Here is a 19,362-nt window from a genome sequence, read left to right as displayed (position 1 = left end):
AAAAATCTATTTTCCTATATACTGTTCCAGACTAGTGTAGGTCATCTGCTCTCTGTTTCTCCTGCTTTCAGATACAAGTCTGAATTCTTCTATTCAAAATGGGGTACAAACAATAGTCTTTCTGGCTGAGAGATAAATTTCAAAGAGAAATGGGTGTATGTGTGTATAATCTATGTTTTTCCAATTTGGATTATTATTGGAGCACTAAGGTCAACAAATATTTCTCTTCACCCCTCCTAAATGATTTAAAATAAACACATTCTAATCTTCAAACATGTTTCTTATTTATTTATCACAACTGAACAAGATAATTATTTTCTCCTCCTTTTACAGATAGGAAATTAAAGCTCATAAATATAAATAACTTACCATTATGTGGTAATCCTAAAGCAAGAACTTGGGTCCCTTGACACCAAATCTAATTTTTTTTCTAGGACATTATACAGGCAAATAAAAACATTAGTAACAACAAAAGTCCCAATTTATTGTAGACAACTCTTAATATCAAAAGTTGTACAACTAATTCTTAGATGATGATATGAGTTCCAGAAATGGCTTGCCACCTCATGTATCCTCTCTTCCTCTCTGAATACCAGGTGGTTTCCTGGTCATTCTGATAAATCAGATGTGGAGATGAAAATTTAGAGGCAGTAAATGGATGAATGGATGGATGGATGGATGGATAGATAAAAGAAGGAAGAAAGGAAAAAAGAAGACATATAGTCAGCTATTCATAGACAGCACTGGCCATATCAATTACTACATAATGATCAGTTGTCACTTTATAATATAAAAATATAATTAAGCCTATTTAATTTTGCAAGTATCATTTAATTCAAATATGAAATATTTTCACTTGGTAAGCCACGCTTTAGATCTGCAATTGTTCCATTTACTAGGACTGCATAACAAATTGCCCAGAACTTAGTGGCTCAAAACAATGAACATTTATTTCACTCATGAATCTGCAGTTGGACAGGGCTTAATGGAAGCAGCTCATCTCTGCTCCCCTTGGCATTAGCTGAGTGGGGGAGGGAACTCAAAGTCTCGGTTCTGTACTCGTCTCAGGGCTCTCACTCGTATGTTGGGCTGTCAGCTGGGGACCTTGTTCTTCCTCTCTGTGGGTTGGTTTGGGCTTCTTCATAGTGCAATGGCTGGGTTTCAAGGGCAAGCATCCAGAGAGCAAGAAAGAACCAGGTAGAAGCTATATCTTTATTGACCTAGCCTCAGACGTCACACAGAGTAACTTTCACCATAGTCACAGCCCTGTCCACTCTTTTAAAAATCATGAAAAATTTCCCATATGAGCCATACGAAGAGATGTAGTGACAGAGAGGTAAAATTTACCTATGGAATGATCAAAGGGTTGGAACATATGCATTTATCTTTCTCTTTTCTGGAAGAGAAACATGCCATATCCTAAGCCAATATTCCTAAGCCTTTGACTACTGGGAATATAACAGAGTTCACTTAACATCTGTGGAGTGCCTTCTACATGCCAGACTCTGTGGAAGGTGCTGACAATATATAAAATATAAGTTATACATAGCTTCTAACTGATGAAATCTCAGTTAAAAGAAATTCTTATTAGCCAAACCAGCAGTAAATCACATGAAAATCTTCTCACGTAATATTTTTTGTTGTTGTTCGTTTGTAGCAAAACACATTCCACATATTCTAGAGCATCAAAGCATTGAATCCACTCCTGTGACATGTTGCTTTCTTCAGCAATGTGAACATTTGGGAACAAAATCATTGACAGAAAAACACATATTTGGAAAATAAACTTAAGATTTTTGAAACATCTGAAGAAAAACAGAATCACTTTTCCCCTAAGAGGAAGTTTGGACAACACATACGTTAATGAGCTTAACCATCTGGGCCTGAGTCTTGTTTTTTTCTCTTACCAGCCAACTATGTGGCTTTTAGAAAATCACCTAACATCTGAATCTGTCCCTTCATCTGAAACTGAGGAGTATTCCTGATTACCACTAAATATTTTTTCCAATAATATGACATACTTTAATGTAGGAGTTTGCTTATTTTTATACTTAGACTTAGTCTGTTTTCCTTTATCTAATTTTAGACATATGAGCTTTAGTGTCAATGTCAGGTGGTAACTCTACTAGTTAAAATGTATATCATGAAAAGCAAATAATTTACATTTCTTTCAGTGAATATTGCAAAGCATTTTGAAATGTAACTCTGTTAATCTTCCCAAATGCCCCAGTTAACTATTTCAAATAGGGAAACTAAACTGTAAACTTATTAATTTCATTGTTGAGTGATATACAAAAGGTTCTGTGTGAAGGCATTGAGAGAAATGGGAGAACCTGGGACCATACTTCCTTTCCTGAGCTTTAACGATTTAGAGTATGCTTCCTCTTTGTGTTATTCATTTTAATGAGTGCAAGTCATGGTACTAAGGGCCAAAAACATCGTGCTGATAATCTACAGTTAAGCTCTTTTCAACTCCATACAAATCTCCCTTTTGGCTTGTGCATGGAACTTGGCAGCTCTGTTTTTAGCACTGTTCACATTTGGCTTACTGCATCCCTCAGAAGTGGCATATGAACACTTTATCAGTTTGTTCGATATTTTAAGATGCATATCAGCATTGTGTACCAGCACTTGACAGAGATAATAAATACTCAGTCCCCATCTACTGACTGAATTGGTGCTTTTTACAGAAGTAGATGAGAAAGATAAATAAATGCTAGGGATTAGAGCGAAGAACATGTGGACCCAAATAATCTTCACACAGAGAACTATAACCAGGGTTGGAGATGGAGATTAAAAAGAAGGAGGGAGTAGGAGAGACCAGAATTTGGGGTTAATAGGTGCAAACTATTGCCTTTGGAATGGATAAGCAATGAGATCCTGCTGTATAGCACTGGGAACTATATCTAGTCACTTAAGACGGAGCATGATAATGTGAGAAAAAAGAATGTATACATGTATGTGTGTCTGGGTCACCTTCCTCTACAGTAGAATTGACAGAACACTGTAAGCCAGCTATAATGGAAAAAAATAAAAATCATTAAAATAAAAAAAAATTCTAAAAAAAAAAAAACACCCAGAAAAATAAAAAACTTTAAAAAAAGGTAACCTGGGATAAGAATGCTAGAACCCTAGCATGAGACACTAACTAGTCTAGCCATTTGTACTAATTATGACTCTCATCTGCCTACAGAAATGGTCAGCAAATCTACTGACTACAATACGTCACCAGCTGTTTGCTTCTTTTTGGTCTCTCCTCCATGTTCTCAGACACCATTGTAGTGTCAGTGGGTCCTCATCAATCATCCCTATATTCTCCTGTCCCTGGTCCCGAACTCAGCCCACCTATCAAACATTTAAAACACCCATCCATCACCTGCTTCCCTGGCCATATGGTTCTGACATGAGCACCACCCTCATTTATTTGGTATCTCTTCAGTACTGCTTATTGGAAAATTCAACTTTTTACTGACATTTTCCTATCACGTTTTCTTCAGTAGTGATAAAGATGTTTGATTTTATAGTCGGTCAGTTTTATATATATGTATGTATTTGGAAAGCTTGTGGAAAGCAGCCCTTACACAGGTATCATCTGGTCAGTAGTGAATTGCCTGTTGAATTAAAGATCCTCATGAGCTCAAAGTTTCTATCAAAATAGTTTTTAAAATGTAATAATGTAGATAGACTGAGTCTGGGGGCCGATAGTGGAACCATGGAAAGTAATTATTATACAGGACCTTCCAGAATGTCTGGATTAGAAATTGTAGAAATAAAGATTTTTTTAAATGTCATATTTAAAATATTTAAATCATTTCTAAATAGATATGTTTTAGTATCTAAATTACCTTGTTAACAATTAGGGTGATTATGAGTGTCATACAATTTGAATTTACTGTTGGAAGAATAGTGTAACTATTAGTAAAGAAAATATATTTAAGTTTTTTAATAATAGGTGCAAAGTAAGACTCAAAACTTTCATTTCAGAGGACATTATCTATACCATTTAAAAAATATTTAGGATGGTCAAGCCATTATTACATAAAGGCAAAGAGCAAGAGCTAAATGGTGGATTGGGAAGGAAGTACAAATATAATAAGAAAATAGAGTGAAAAAATAAATCTTAGGATTTTTACCCTCAGATTATAACCATATTGAGAATTTGCTTTTATTTTTGCATATATCCTTGAGTTGAATTTAACTTATGATTAAGTTTTTGTTTATTATCAGATAGACTAAAACCTTAGCCACCTCACTAAGTCATCGGAATGTTTTATATGTTTTGAATTTGTAGCACATCAAACACCCAAATATTTTAATAAGAAGTTGAAAACAGCAAAGTGTTTCCACATGCATGTGTATGTATGATTTGCTTTACTTAGTTTCTGGCATGGTGAGTATTTATAAATAATAGTCTTGATCATTACATTTGTTGTAATTAAACAATGTAGCACATCAGTAGTAGTAATCATGAGATAATCACATCACTGGCATAATTAGCAGGTATAGCACACAGCCAAGTATCTCTAATGCCTTAGAGGGTGATTATATTATGATGAGTATACCCTGTAGGTTACTTCATTTCCATTGTAAAATGTGTACATTTTTGTAATGAGATTGCTTTAAAAATGAACTTTTCTCTCTATGAAATGTATATTAATAGCCATACTCTTGAATAATCAGTCAAGTTTACATGTAGTTCAGTAGTTGTTTATTTTATTTTCTGTATTCTGCAGTCTGTCATTTCTACACCATATCTACAGCAATAGCCAATGGCCTAAAATATATGAAAAATTAACTAGCAATGTCTTATCCAAATATTTGGAAATTTGCAAAGATATAAATTTAATACAGGAAAAATATACTAAGAAGTAAACTGAATTCTTCAGCATTTCAGCTATGAACTTCTGCTCCAAACACAGATAGATGACATCTATTTTTTAATAGATTAAATGTTGTAGCATGTTCTCATTTTTTCCACCAAGCCAGGTGGGCCATATATCAGAAAAAAAATGAAATAATATTGATGCATTTGTTGTGATGTCTTTTTACTATTGCTTGTCCTATCACTTTGTTGGAGTTACCTGATCAATTTAGCAGCTTTTTTTCCTCTATCTGAATCAGGTGACCAGTTGGCTTACTTGACATTGCTTTTGTATATCTTTGAATGATGTCCTTGCAAGGTCAAAGACTTGCTGGATACAATGCAGATCACTGAACACAAAGACAAGTGCTTTCTTTTTTAAATGATGGTTTCTATTCAAGGCATCAGAGGCATGCAGACTCCAATATTAACCGTAAGCTTACATATGTGTACTTTCTAGTGCAACAGTGACTATGTGCCTGTGTGCGGCTCCAATGGGGAGAGCTACCAGAATGAATGTTACCTGCGGCAGGCTGCATGCAAACAGCAGAGTGAGATTCTTGTGGTATCTGAAGGATCATGTGCCACAGGTATGTATGTGATCCTAAAGACTCCCTGAAACCTTTGGAAAGGATTCTGAGTCCAAAAGCCATTCTGAGTCTTGCTTTTCCTATGTTATCTACAAATAAATAATTCAGACTATACATTGGCTAGACAAGCCTCTTATGCTTTTGTACAAAACTTGCATTATTCTTATTCTGTGTCTTTTTACATTTCAAATCATTTCTGGAAGAAAGATTAATCTACCATAAAGATATTGTAGATTTTAATGTATATGTTATTTAATGAAGTACAGACAGTTGAATTAATATAATTAGAAATATAGATTGACTGTTGAGGTACCAAATACATGGAAAACTATCTATGCATGAATAAAGTTTTATTTGTTTGTTTGTTGGAATAATACATTGTGTGCTGGAGGGCAGCTTGCACATTTGGGTGTGTAAGTTTAAATGTGGTAATCTTAGTAGCCCTGCAAAATGCTCTTCTTAACATTTAGCAGATAATATTGAAGGATGTATTGATGATGAGCATGATTTCTAATGACTTCTGTGCTTTCTGACATGGTCAGCCTGGGACCCCACAAAGCTTTTTAGTTACATTGTACCAAGAATGCTATGAAGAAAGGAAGGAAGAAGAGTGAGGTCGTATATTAGAGCTGAGTAGCATTATAGGAAGAAAAAACAAAGAGGAATAAAGCCCAACTTGATAAAGCAGTGCTGTTAATTTAAGCTGTTTTCAGGTTAGGTTTGAGACATTAACATTACATATATTAAAGAAACTCCTAGTATCCCTTGATAGTTGTGCTTGGTGACAAATAAGCATCTTTCTGGCAAGTCATAATTTCTGGGAAATTAGATGACATAAGCATATTCAGGGATAAATAATAATGATATAAAAGAAGAGCTTTCTTCAAAAATGGAACTATAGAATAGTATCAGGAAAAGTCTATTTTATTGAAGTTTCTCTTAGATACCAGGTATTTCTATTCTAGGGACTTATATTAAAAGTTATATATATATATATATATGATGGTGGGGGCAAGGTAGTACATGAGCAAAGAGGAAGTCCAGTATGTTATATTAAGCCTATTGATTGTTAGTAGTTGATAATGTTCCATGTTCTACTGGTGACTACCAAAATTTCTAAGAATTAGAAGAGAAAGGTATTATTCTTCATGGACAATCATGTAGGTTTTTTGTTTTGGTTTTGGTTTTGGTTTTTAAATGGTCATTGCTCCTACTTGATTCTTTGCCTCACTATGTGAATGTCCTTCCTGTAATGATGATTGAGAAACAAGCTGGACTGGTGCAATGTTTGCTTATTTGCTAGCACGAACAGCTCATTGCTGCTCCATCTATGAGAGAGAAGTAACGAATGGAAGCAAGAGCAACATGCAAGAGTTATTGGACCATTTACCTCAATAGGACAGAAGGAGGACCAACATGCTAGTCTTATAGTGAGGATGGGGAAAATAGAAAGACAAGGTGCAAACTCATTATGAAAAATCAGTCTGCCATAGCTAGTGGGCAAAATTGAAAACTGATACTTTAGGACAAATAGAATAGGAAAAAAATGGAATCTCTGACTCCCAAAACCAGGAATGATGTAGGCAAATACTAGAGACTGCTGACGAATGGATTTGCTCATTTAGGATCATATGGGATATCTGTCTGTCTCTGACAGTAGCCGAATAAGGATCAGTGGGCAGTAGTCATAAAGCAGTCATGAAGTTATAGTTGTGGCTAACAGTGTTTAGTAGCAACATTTCTATTTTCTTATTTGCCAACCTCCACGTTCTTGTCAGCACATGCAATAACATTCTTCTGATTCATTCAGACTTTCTAGTATCGTCCCTAATGTGTTGGTTATACTATGAAAAGAAATACTTAACCAAGTAGAAAATTTAATCACAATTGAGTAATCCATCCCTAGCTTATTCACAGACTTAGATTTCTGCAGGATTTAATTAGTAAGTCAGTCTTGCTGAATGCACCTTCCATTGACTTGTAAATCTAAAAGGGTTTTGATCTGAATAATGATGGAGGGACCGAAGTAATTTTGATTAACCAGGTCTGACTGTAAATAAATTGGAGTTCTGACTTTTGATCTGAAAGAGATTCTCATTCTTTTCTTCATAGATTTTCCATTTTTTTCTTTAATGTTGTTTGACACTGAGTGGAGGTGGCAAGTTGTGATCTCTGGGAATAAAAGGCAGTAGAAGATATACCTTTACATTTATTATATTTCATTGAACTTACAAATCAGGGTTTGTTTGTTTGTTTCAGGAAAATTATTTCCTATTCCTATTCACAATAGCCTCACTGTCAATTTCACTTTTTTGCTTTATAAGAAATGTATTGACTAAGAGCCCAGATTCAGGTCTTCTTTTCTTAGGTGTTTCTTAGGTGTTTCTGTTTCACTAATAAAGCTTTAGCAGGCTGCTTATCTCTTGTTTGGCAAGATGATTCATTTTATAGTGGAGAATGTGTTAAAGCTTCCCATCACTTTTTTATAATGATGCCACGGATTTAAGTGACTTTTTTTTTCCCAGTATATGCCTCCTTTCTTCCCTAGATATTTAATTTGGGTCAAGCCAAATACAGATTGTTTTAAGGACCATGCCCTTTGAATTTTTAGAAACATGCATGTGAAATACAAGCCAAAATACTACTGCTGCTTTTCTTGATTTTCTCTAGCCATATGCATTTAATAGAAAAGCTATAGATGAATGGGTAAGATGTTCACTCAAATTTTTAATTATTATCTTCCAGACACAGTGATAAGCATTTAAAATGTGCTATTGTGCAGTTATCCTCAAAACAGTCCAGTCCTCTCCCCATTGACTAGAGGACCAATAAGCTTAAGAGGGTTGAATACCATTCCTTATGTTATCCAATGAGTATGTTTGGAGCTTGGAATCCATACGCTTTTATGCATTTCCTTTTATGTGTATATAAATATAGAAAGCTGAACAAGAAATGGTTCTTGATTTAAAGACATTTACAGTCTTAGTGGGAAAGGAACAAGAAACTACACACATTCAACTAAAACACAAGTAGAAGGTATTAGTGCTATAATAGTGCAACCTGTTATTAGCCTCTGATGATTTTATAAGTAATATGAAATTAAGCTTTCAAATTAATTCAAATAAAGTCAGTTAAAATTCTAGCTGTGAAGGGATACAAAAAGGAAACTTGACAAACATTGACCATTGAAGCACTGTCCTACCCAAAAGTGATTATGCCGTGATTTAGGACTCAGTTCAGTTGACAGGACTATTTTCCTATCAGGAAATGAATGCATCAGCCTTTCTGGATCTGTTACCTTAAAAGAGTCAAAGCATTCAAATAAAATCCTTATTTGAGTCTACTAAGAAGAGTTTTTATTGTAAACTGTTTTTGCCAATTACCTTGCCTTTAAGGAAAGGATATCCTTGCCCAAGGGCACACTCCTCAGTCACATAAGCAGTTAATGACTTGATGTTCTGATTCATAAAGTGTTAGACCCTGTGAGTTTAGTTAGTTCGGAGCTCCACCAAAGCTGATAATTGAAACTACTGCTTCTTCATGGCGGTGTTAATGTCTAACATAATGACAAGGGAGAACTACTGGGGAGGCATCTCTTTTTCCCTGTATCAGCCTTCTGTAGATCTTCATACATCATGCTTCCTTCTATGAAATGCCTCTCAATAAAGTGTCCTGGAGTCAAACAAATAGAAGTAGGGTTTTATTTTCATTGGTCTAAAACAGCAAACACAAATTTGTTGAAGTGGCATTTTTTTGTAGTTCTAGAACCCTAGTTGAGATTTCAGTGTAAAATGAGGGCAAAGACAAAGAATATCAGTATTAGTCTTATTTCCCAGTATTAACATTAAAAATACATAACCAAATGTATTTAGAATGGAGGGAAGCAGAGAGACAAAAGAAAGATGATGTTAAACCTTAACAAGTTGAAACAGATGGAAATCAATGGTCTTGACTCCATCTAGGAAATTGAGTGTTCCCAGGAACTTAGTTCTCAGAAATGGACAACTTTCAAGAGTTGTAATTATATAGAGGGGAGAGGAGAGAAGTGGAGAAAGAGAAAGACAGAGGGAAGTTTTTGTCTTTTCTGCCAGCATTACCTAGGGTATGGCCAATTTTAATCATGGAGACAAAAGCTGACTCTTCTACTGATTTTAAAAACAAAGGAGGCTTTTGGTTGTAGATAGACTCATCCACAATTGTGGTATTTGAAAAACATATTAGCTCTTATATGAAAAGATATTAAATTTTAAACTCTTTTTTCCCTTTGTATATGCAATGTACAAGAAAACAATCCTTGGGTTCCTATTGTGGTGCAGTGGAAATGAATCCAACTAGGAACCATGAGGTTGTGGTTCGAACCCTGGCCTCGCTCAGTGAGTTAAGGATCCGGCATTGCCATGAGCTGTGGTGTAAGTCACAGACATGGCTCAGATCTGGATCTGGCATTGCTGTGGCTCTGGTGTAGGCCAGCAGCTGCAGCATTCAACCCCTAGCCTGGGAACTTCCATATGCTGTGGGCGTGGCCCTAAAAAAAAAAATATACAGTCCTTAATTATGACTTTATTTGCCACATATCTTAGACTGTTTAATTTCAAAATCCCAGTGATTGTTATAAGTATCTCACTTTTAATTTTTTTTTTTTGTTATTGGCACTAAATTCATCTTAATTAAAATAAAAATTAAAAATTTTAGGGAGTTCCCATCTTGGCTCAGGGGAAACAAATCTGACTAGGATCCATGAAGTTTTGGGTTTGATCCCTGGCCTCACTCAGTGGATTAAGGATCCAATGTTGCCCTGAACTGTGGTGTAGGTCACAGACACAGCTTGGATCTGGCATTGCTGTGGTTGTGGCATAGGCCTGCAGCTGTAGCTCCGCTTTGATCCCTAGCCTGGGAACTTCCATATACCACAGGTGCAGCCCTAAACAAAGCAAAAAAAAAAAAAAAATTTACATAGACAAGTTTAGGAATTTTACCAAAGCTAGGTAATACATTTTTCATGATGTTTAAGAATGAATATAATAGGGAATTTATCTTACAAGTTATGTTATAAAAATTATACTCAATTGATGTGAATGAATATTTTTCATATTAAATATCAGTAAATTTTCAGTTATATTACCATCTTAATGGAGCAGTAAATATAAGTTTTTTAAAGTTATAAATATTTTTTGAGTATGTTTTTCAAATAAAAACAAATCATTTCCTTTTTCCCCCCAGATGCAGGATCGGGATCTGGAGATGGAGGTAGGAATTGCCATTTTATATGTTTGAAGACTTACATGTCAATATTATTTATGGATAATTACTGATGTATTCACCATTACAGATATCTGAGATAACTTCTCAATTTGAATTTTAGGAAAGAGAAAACAAAAAATATCTTTCTCTTTATTAAGAGTCTATACCATATAAATTATTCGATTTACTTATGAACCATACTTAAGAATTCTATTTCCCTCTAATCTTCCTGTTTATTTATGTGTTTGAGTTACTTTGAAATAAATCTTCATGTCAAAACTTCCTAACAGAAGCCTCCAAGCACGTTTGGCAGGTCAGATAACTCAGGAGAAAATCATTTAAATGTTGGATTTTTAAAATGTAGAATTACAAGGTATTGATATTAACACACACATGGCTATCATGTAAATGAGGCCATAATCATCAAATTAATAGTTTGGAATTGAAGGAACTTTATTTAATTCATGAAAGAAAAGTAAGAAAGATAAACATACTTTAAGCCAGTGAAAATGAGATAGTACATTTACTTCTTTGATTAAATTATAGTTATTTTTACTAAAACAAGTTATATGTTTTCATGATTTAGTTGTGTTTTTAAAGAAGTATGTGAGATAAGGGACAGGCAAAAACTTTCAAAATTTGATCTGATATACTTAGTGCCAAATAAGATTTTATTTGTAGATTGAACCTTCGTTATAAATTTCCTAAAATGATTTTCCAAATGAAATCCAAACAAATTCTATCTTTAAGCATAGGAAGAAAAAACTAAAATAATTAACTATGATTTCAACAAGAATAATGAAAAGAAAATAAATAAAAACATAAACAGTCTCTCAAGGCCTTGCTTAAGTTGTATAAAATGATTACATGGATGTTTCCAAGTAAATGTTAGTTTTTAAATGAAGAATTTGATAAAAGATAAGGAATAGAAGGCCTTGGATTCAGGAAAGTCAGATCTCTGCTGCTCACCTTTTCTGGTTTAGGCAACAGTTTAAAGGTTTATCACGTTACCTTATGTAATGATGGAAAGGCTTAACTATTGCCGATAAGCGATACACAGAGAATACAATTAGAGCAGCATATGGGAGCACAGTTTTTTTTCATGAAGACTGAAATGAGGAGGAGTAAAGATTCAGTACAATGAGGGTATGAGATATATTTCCATGTCATATGACATTGGACCATCATTTGATGTGAAAACAATCTTTTACAGTTTCTAAGAAATCTTTTTTTCCTAGCTGGTTAGTATAGTATTCCTAATAAGGCATTCCTAGAAGTTTAATTTCTAACACAAATTAAATCTTAAAAAGAAAGGAAAAAAGATATTCCTTGAGTAGATACTTCACCATTGGAATATTTGGAAATTAATCAGTTTTTTAAAATGTTGCTTTTGGGAGTTCTCATCATGGCTCTGTAGAATCTGACTAGTATCCATGAGGACGCAGGTTTGATTCCTGTCCTCGCTCATTGGGTTAAGGATCCGGCATTGCCATGAGTTGTGGTGTAGTGTGTCTCAGATCTAGCATTGCTGTGGTTGTGGTGTAGCCCAGCGGCTATAGCTCTGATTGGACCCCTAGCCTGAGAAGCTCCACATGCCAGGGGTGGGGCCCTAAAAATACAAAAAAAATAAAAATAAAAAAAAATTAAAAAAAAATGCTGCTTTTGGAAGGAAGTAGTTTTATGCAAAATTCTGTGTGTTTCCCAACTATTTAGTTTTATGTATAGAGTACTTAATTTGGTAGATATTGTGTTATTTCAACCGTTCCACTGTTCATGCAACAATTGTTAATCTTTTACTACCTTTAAAAACAAAACACAGAATTTCTTCTTTGCTCCTTTTGTTAAAGCTTCATGGTATACTTTTTTTTCTGATTGAGTCTTCTCATGTATCATTTCTTCATTTTTTTAGATAATAAGTGTGGTGTATGTTTCAGATACTAGTTTCCAGTTTTTGGTCACTGTAATTAGCACATGCAATTGACAGTGAAGTCATACACTTCCTTGTTGCAGTTTATATAGAAATCTTGGGTTCATTATGTTACACTGTGATCTGAATAAGGTGATTTTTAGGACATCATTTTAATCTATTGAGTATGATGTTTATAACATAAATTTCATATATTGGTGGCAAACTATTTTTTCTCTTGTTTTACCCTGCCTTTCAATTATAGTATAATACTAGCTTGGTGGGGGGAGCAGGGGAAGCAACTTCTTAAGAGATAATTGCTTTGAGAAGAAAATGAATGTGTAGTCCATTTAATTCCGAGTATAGTCTTTTTAGAGTTATTCTTCTGAAAGTTGTGATAAATGAGTATTTACTCCTACCCAGGCAATCCTCCCCACCCTTTATTTTCTTTAGTCAGACACACATTGTTTTTGTTTTGTTTTTACTGAATTTTTTTCTGGTCTGTGTTACTTTGTTCTGAAATACTAATAGTTTTAATTTTCTGTAATTTTTTACTCAATACAAAATGATAAAAATAAAACCTTATTGACTAGAACTTAAACACCTAGTTTAGAGTGACCTGCACAATTCCAATTCATGTATCTATTGGTTTATGCTTAAAATATATTTGACTTGCTGCCTTTGCTATACAAAATATGGACTTGTTCTCTATTCTGACAGAGTTCCTAATAGCAAGGTATCAGAGGAGTTGGAATCAGTTTCCTTTGAATTAACCAGAAGTGATTGGATTACCTGTGCTTGGTAATCAGACAATCCTGGCTAGTGATTGTGCTAACTGGTCTCTATAGGATATATTCTCATAGTGTGTATTTAGCCAATAATTGGGGCATCTTTGCAAGCATTTTGGTTGATTAGTGGTTATTTTTCTAATTTCTTTTAACAAAAGCTAATATAATTCCCAAATGGAGTGCATTGATCTGAATACTGAAGTAAACAATCTTATTTGCAAAACACTTATGTGTGTCTATCAAATGATATCATTAAACCTCCAAATGCAAAATCACTTTAAAAATACATCAATTTTTACCTTTTTTTGTATTGTCCTATATTTTTAAATGAGTGAATATTGCATTAGCATTGAAGATTAGATCTGATTATTTTTAAAATAATTTGACTCACTTGCATGAGGGCATATCTTTGTCATTTATTGTACTTGAGGGAACATTTTTACTGCAGTATAAAAATGATCTAAAAGTTTCATACAATTTATGTTATCTTGTTAGCATACATTTTTTAGAGAGTTTAAAAATCTTTATCTATTTATTTAGGTGAAACAATTCAAAGGGCTAACTTTATTTAATAAAATATGTTTATCATGTCTTTAACATGGTCTGCAAAATGCACATTCAGGTAATTTGTACAATAAGCAACAAATGCTGCCTACAGATCCTAAAAGTTGGCTTTTCCCATTTCACCGACTGTATCCTCTCTTTTCGTGTTTAAGAAAACTCATTAATACAAAGAACAATTTTCTATTATTAGTCTTAAACATAAGACTGGCTGTTTATGGGATTCTGTTTTCAAATAAAAATGTTTATCTGAAAGGCATCTACATCAAATAACCTTTTGGATAGACTCACACTTGAAAAAAGAAGTTCAGGATAAATTATAATTAACTATATATGCATCCTATAGGAAGGTAATATGTGATACTGTGTGGACCAAATTCCAAAGAATTTCAGAAAGTAATAGAAAGAAAGGGGTTGGTGTTCAAGTACTTCTATATGTGGAGATTTAATGTTGTAAATAGGAAAACGGGTGTGTGTAGGAGAGATAATAACATCTTATCCACCCACGGACTTCCTTAAGCAACAAATACTGAAGTAAGAAAAAAAATATTAAAGGAGCCGCCTCTCAAAATCTAGTGTGTGGGTGGTTAAGGGACAATTTTTAACACCTGCTATTCTTTCAAAATCTTGCAGTCATATTATAAGGATAAGACCATTAATATTTTCCATACTCGCAACAGTATTTTGCATTAACTAGAGTTTTGATGGATTCCTAAAAACAAAAAATAAGTCCAGTAACATAAAAACTGTATTTTAACTATTAATATAATTATAAATATATTATCCTGATAGAAGTCTGGAAGAATCTACAGTTAAATTTTAATAACATCTTATGGGAAGTTGTATAATAATGTCCATAGACATAAAATGTCTCTAAGAATACACAGCATTGATACAATGGGTATATTTTTAATTCATGAGGTAGAATGAAATGCAGGGCCTATTTATACAACTTATATAATTATATAGTTTTAAGAGAATTCTTTAATAATTGATCTCTTTAATTAAGAGATTAATATCAGATATGTACTGCAACAAATTAAATTAAATTTACACCCATTATTTGTATATTTATTTTAATATAAATCCAGGTAATTGTTATTGTGATGATTAATGCCCCAAATCAGGTATGGTGTATTTTTATTTAATGCAAAATGGTCCCGTGCAAACTTGCTTTGTATGATTTTACTTGGATGTATGTAGTTATGACATTTTTCTCGTATATACTTTGGATAGAACAAGAAATATTTATGTTGCAACAGACTGTACACCCTAGGCTATTTCTGATTATATAGATTGCTAAAAACTAGAAAACAGTATTGTAACAAGTTTGAGAACTTAAAAATTAATTTTTTTTTAATTCTCACATCTCTAACGTGGATTTGATGATATTCTGGAATTGAGTCGAACACGCCTCATATAACCTGGGGATCATGGTAAGGTTTCTGGGACTATAAAGCTGAATATGACACAGTTCTTTGCACTTAAGGAGATTTACAAGTAAATTTTTTCTTAGCACACAGTGGGAAAATTATGATTCTAATTATCAAAAGAAAAATAATCCCCTGTAGATATAAAATGTTAAATATACTGTAAATAACAAGAAACTGAATATTCATTCCATAAAATATTCTCATATAAGGCTAAGCGATTTTTCTCCTCTGTGTTGCTATAGCAATTCCCTTTCCTGACCTCAGTCTGTACCTTCTCCATCTTACTGTCATGGTCAAATTTTGGCAAGTACAATATGCCTCACCATGTATTTTCTCCATTGCGTACACATTACAACCAAAGTCTGACAGGCATCAGTTATAAGCAGCTTCAGCTGAAATACTGATTCGATAAGACATTATACTATGTATGTAAGGTCTGCAGATTTTCCCAGGGTAATATATATCGGGAGGAAGCAGAAACTGTCCTGCTTTTGCCGTTCATACACCTGAAAGCTGCTGTCCAACACCAGAGAAAGAAGGGACGCATCAGAGGTCACAAGACTGGATGAGTTTATAGACACCTGACACACAGTTGAAATTATCTCGGGTTTTCATAGGGTGGAATCCATTGGCTTACTCTGTACCTCAAAGATAAACAATACTGTAATGGAGTAATAAAATAGAGGTAGCATGAATGCTACCTCTATTTTATTAGATAGATAATGGATAATGAAACTAGAAAATACCAAAAGCAAACGAAAGGAGAAAACAAAGTGAGAATGATGGAAAATGAAAAGGGAAGAGAAAGGAGCTCTTGTTACCAATATGGCTGCATTTGTCTTTGCACATGACTACCAACTTAAAAATAAAAATGACTTTTTTTTTCCCAGTAGAACAGTAACAATTGACTGAATTTCTAGAGAAGATTGCTTGGGGATATGAAATGGATGTTACAAGCTTTTTTTCCTGAATCATCTGTATGTGTTTTTAAAACTATATCTAGAAAAATAAATGTAATCATTGTGTGCAGTGCCATAGACATGGCTTTGGATTACAAATCAGGAGATTTGTATTCTAGATTTTTAATTGGCTTGAAGGATGCCTATTTGATTTTACTCTCAGTCTCCTTGGAGATTCACTCGCTTTTATCAGTAAAGGAGAATAATATCTGCTTATAGGAAAAGACGATTATAATAAACTAATGCAAAGAACTTGGATTCCAAAATATTAAAATGAAATTAAAAGAATTTATATTACTTTTGCTCTTTATTCCCATTTACTCTAAGAATATTATTTCTCCGAGTGGCTTAATTAGAAATTGAATCAGAAAAAGACAAATATCATATGATATCACTTATATGTGAAACCTTAAATATGACACAAATGAACCTATCTATGAAACAGAAACAGACTCAGTTATAAAAATCAGACTTGTGGTTGTCAAGGTGGGAAAGGAGGAATGGATTGGGAGTTTGGGATAACAGAAGCAAACTATTATAGAGGATGGATAAATAACAAAGTCCTATTGTATGGCATAGGGAACTATACGATAATAATACAATACACATTATTATCGTATACGATATACATATTATCGTATATGATAACTATATGATAACAATACCCTATGATAAACCATAATGAAAAAGAATGAATCACTTTTCTGTATGGCAGAAATTAGCACATTTTAAATCAACCACACATCAGCAAAAATTTTTTAAAATAGAAATTGGATCTTTTAAATAGTGATTTTTAGGTTCATGTTTTAAAGTACTGATGCTGAGATAAGAAGTCTACAAATCCCATCACAGTTTTCAATATTTGGAGGAGAGAGGCTAGCTTTGCACCTTGAAGGGGGTGAAATGACACTGTTGATATCAGAGGAACTGCAGTTCTATAAGATAGACAAGAAATAAGGAATAATGTTCAAAAATTCAAAAAAGTGGATAATTATTAAAAGGGCAGGCATATTGCCTCCATAGAAATCCAAAAAAGAAGAAATGGGAGGGATTCATAATGCTGGGGATTCAGGATACTTACAAGGAAGAATTTTCCTCAAGATGCTAAGCATTGCAAAGTTTTTCTAAGGGGATTTGAGGTTTGTTTGTTTGTTTCTTTTCCTTTCTTTTTAGAGCCTTATATGCAGCATATGGAAGTTCCCAGGCTAAGGGTCGAACCAGAGCTGCAGCTGGGGGCCTATGCCACAGCCCCAGCAATGAAGGATTTGAGCCGAGTCTGCAACCTACACCCACAGCTCATGGCAATGCTGGATCCTTAACCTGCTGAGTGAGGACAGGAATTGAACCCGAGTCTTCATGGATACTATTGGGTTCATTACCACCAAGCAACAATGGGAACTCTGGGATTTGAGCTTTTTTGAAAGAAATTCTTTTAAAATAGATAGAGAGATTTTATTAGAATTCTACTTGATAACAGTGTGAATTAGATAAATCTGTGAGGATTCCTCACTCAGGTATAATTATTTGTAAAACACTCTATAGTTTATAAAAATACTATTATAACATTGATTTATTTAATCACAATAATAGCCTTTGGATGTGTGCATTATGGTCAGGAAAAAAAAATACCATTTTACCCGAAATGCCAATAACAGTACATATGGTAACTAAGCCAGTCCATAAATTTCAAGGAAGGAAACTAAAGTCTACAAGATTACCTCACCTCTTACAGTAGTTGCAACCACTGTATCAGACAGACCCCATAGCTTGTGTTATAGATCATAAATCCTACCAACAATCATATGAGATTTCATTATCCCATCTTTTTATCACCTTCCCACTCTCATTTTTATTTCTGGAATCATCTGTTCTATTCAGTGTAGTACTCAAACCCCTGTGGGTTTTTTTTTGTGGTTTGCTATTTAAGTTAATCACACTCATCAGTCTATAATGGTTTGCTATCTCTTCTCTTCTATTAATTTCCCCTTTCATCTCCCATCCCTAATTCCATGCCTTTCTTGTATAAATATTCACACTAAGGTATTTAATATACCTTACATTTCTGGGAGGGGGGTATATGGTTGTGTGGGTAACAGTAGGAAGTGATAGTTAAAAACATAGGCTCTGGAACTGGACTCTGTGGGTTTGGTCCTGGCTCCACCCCTTACTGGCTAAGTGACCACAGACAAGTTACTTACACAATATGTTTTTAGTTTCTTCGTCTGTGATCCTTTCAGGGTTTCCCAGGAAGTAGACTCTGAGTTTGAGAACTGTACTTTCAAAGTTCATGGAGTAGTGCTCTCAGGATCAGCATCATATGGAGGGAAGAGTGTAGGACTGGGAGGAAAAGAACTGGTACAGTTTTAAAAAGGCACAGTAGCACCCATAAGGAGCTCTCAGAATGGAATGGCCCCTATGAGTTGTGTTTAATCCAGATGATGGGGCTGGGCCTTCCCACACCACAATTGATATCACCACTGATATGGACAACCCGAAGAAGGTTGTGTTACCTTGGGCCACGTGACTCTCTTCAGCTTCACATTTGACCAAGAGAGGCACTCAGCTGTAGGCTGTCTGTGTACCACCTCCCCAGCAGCTGAGAAGGAGGAAATGCAGACATTGGACCATGGCATCCTCTATGATCTATAAAATTTAAAACAGGGAACAAGACAGGCACAGGTTTTACCCTTGCAGAGCTTATTTCATGTGAAAAGAGCCAAACAGTAAACAAACAAACCAGGAAAAATGTAGATTGTCATGTGATGAGCGCTGGGTAAGAGAGAAGTGTGGGATAAAGAATGTTTGGGGTTGCTAATATATTTGGGGTCATCAAGAAGGCCTGGACAAAGATAAGAAGGAAATGAATGAGCAAAGCTTGCAAATAGGTGAGGGAAAGGCATTCCAGAAGAACAGCAGTTGCAGAAGCTTTGAAGCAGGTGCATAACTGGGGTGCTCCAAGAAGATCATGATATTAGCTGGACTGATGTGAGTGACAGGGTGCTTGGAGATGAGAGAGTGAGAGG

General features: G+C 34.3%; 1 protein-coding gene across 1 annotated transcript in view; it reads left to right on the top strand.

Annotated features, from left to right (window-relative positions):
• The window catches only part of TMEFF2 (transmembrane protein with EGF like and two follistatin like domains 2), a 261,948-nt gene that overhangs the window by 6,581 nt on the left and 236,005 nt on the right, over positions 1-19,362 (top strand). Inside the window, exons 3-4 of the mRNA XM_021075732.1 lie at positions 5,322-5,451; positions 10,672-10,698. Of these exons, the coding sequence (XP_020931391.1) occupies positions 5,322-5,451; positions 10,672-10,698 (157 nt within the window). The remainder of the gene's footprint in view (positions 1-5,321; positions 5,452-10,671; positions 10,699-19,362) is intronic.

The sequence above is a fragment of the Sus scrofa genome, chromosome 15 (assembly GCF_000003025.6).
Source record: "Sus scrofa isolate TJ Tabasco breed Duroc chromosome 15, Sscrofa11.1, whole genome shotgun sequence".
Taxonomy (NCBI): domain Eukaryota; kingdom Metazoa; phylum Chordata; class Mammalia; order Artiodactyla; family Suidae; genus Sus; species Sus scrofa.
The sequence above is the reverse complement of the archived record's forward strand: the minus strand, read 5'-3'. Positions and strand labels throughout refer to the sequence as shown.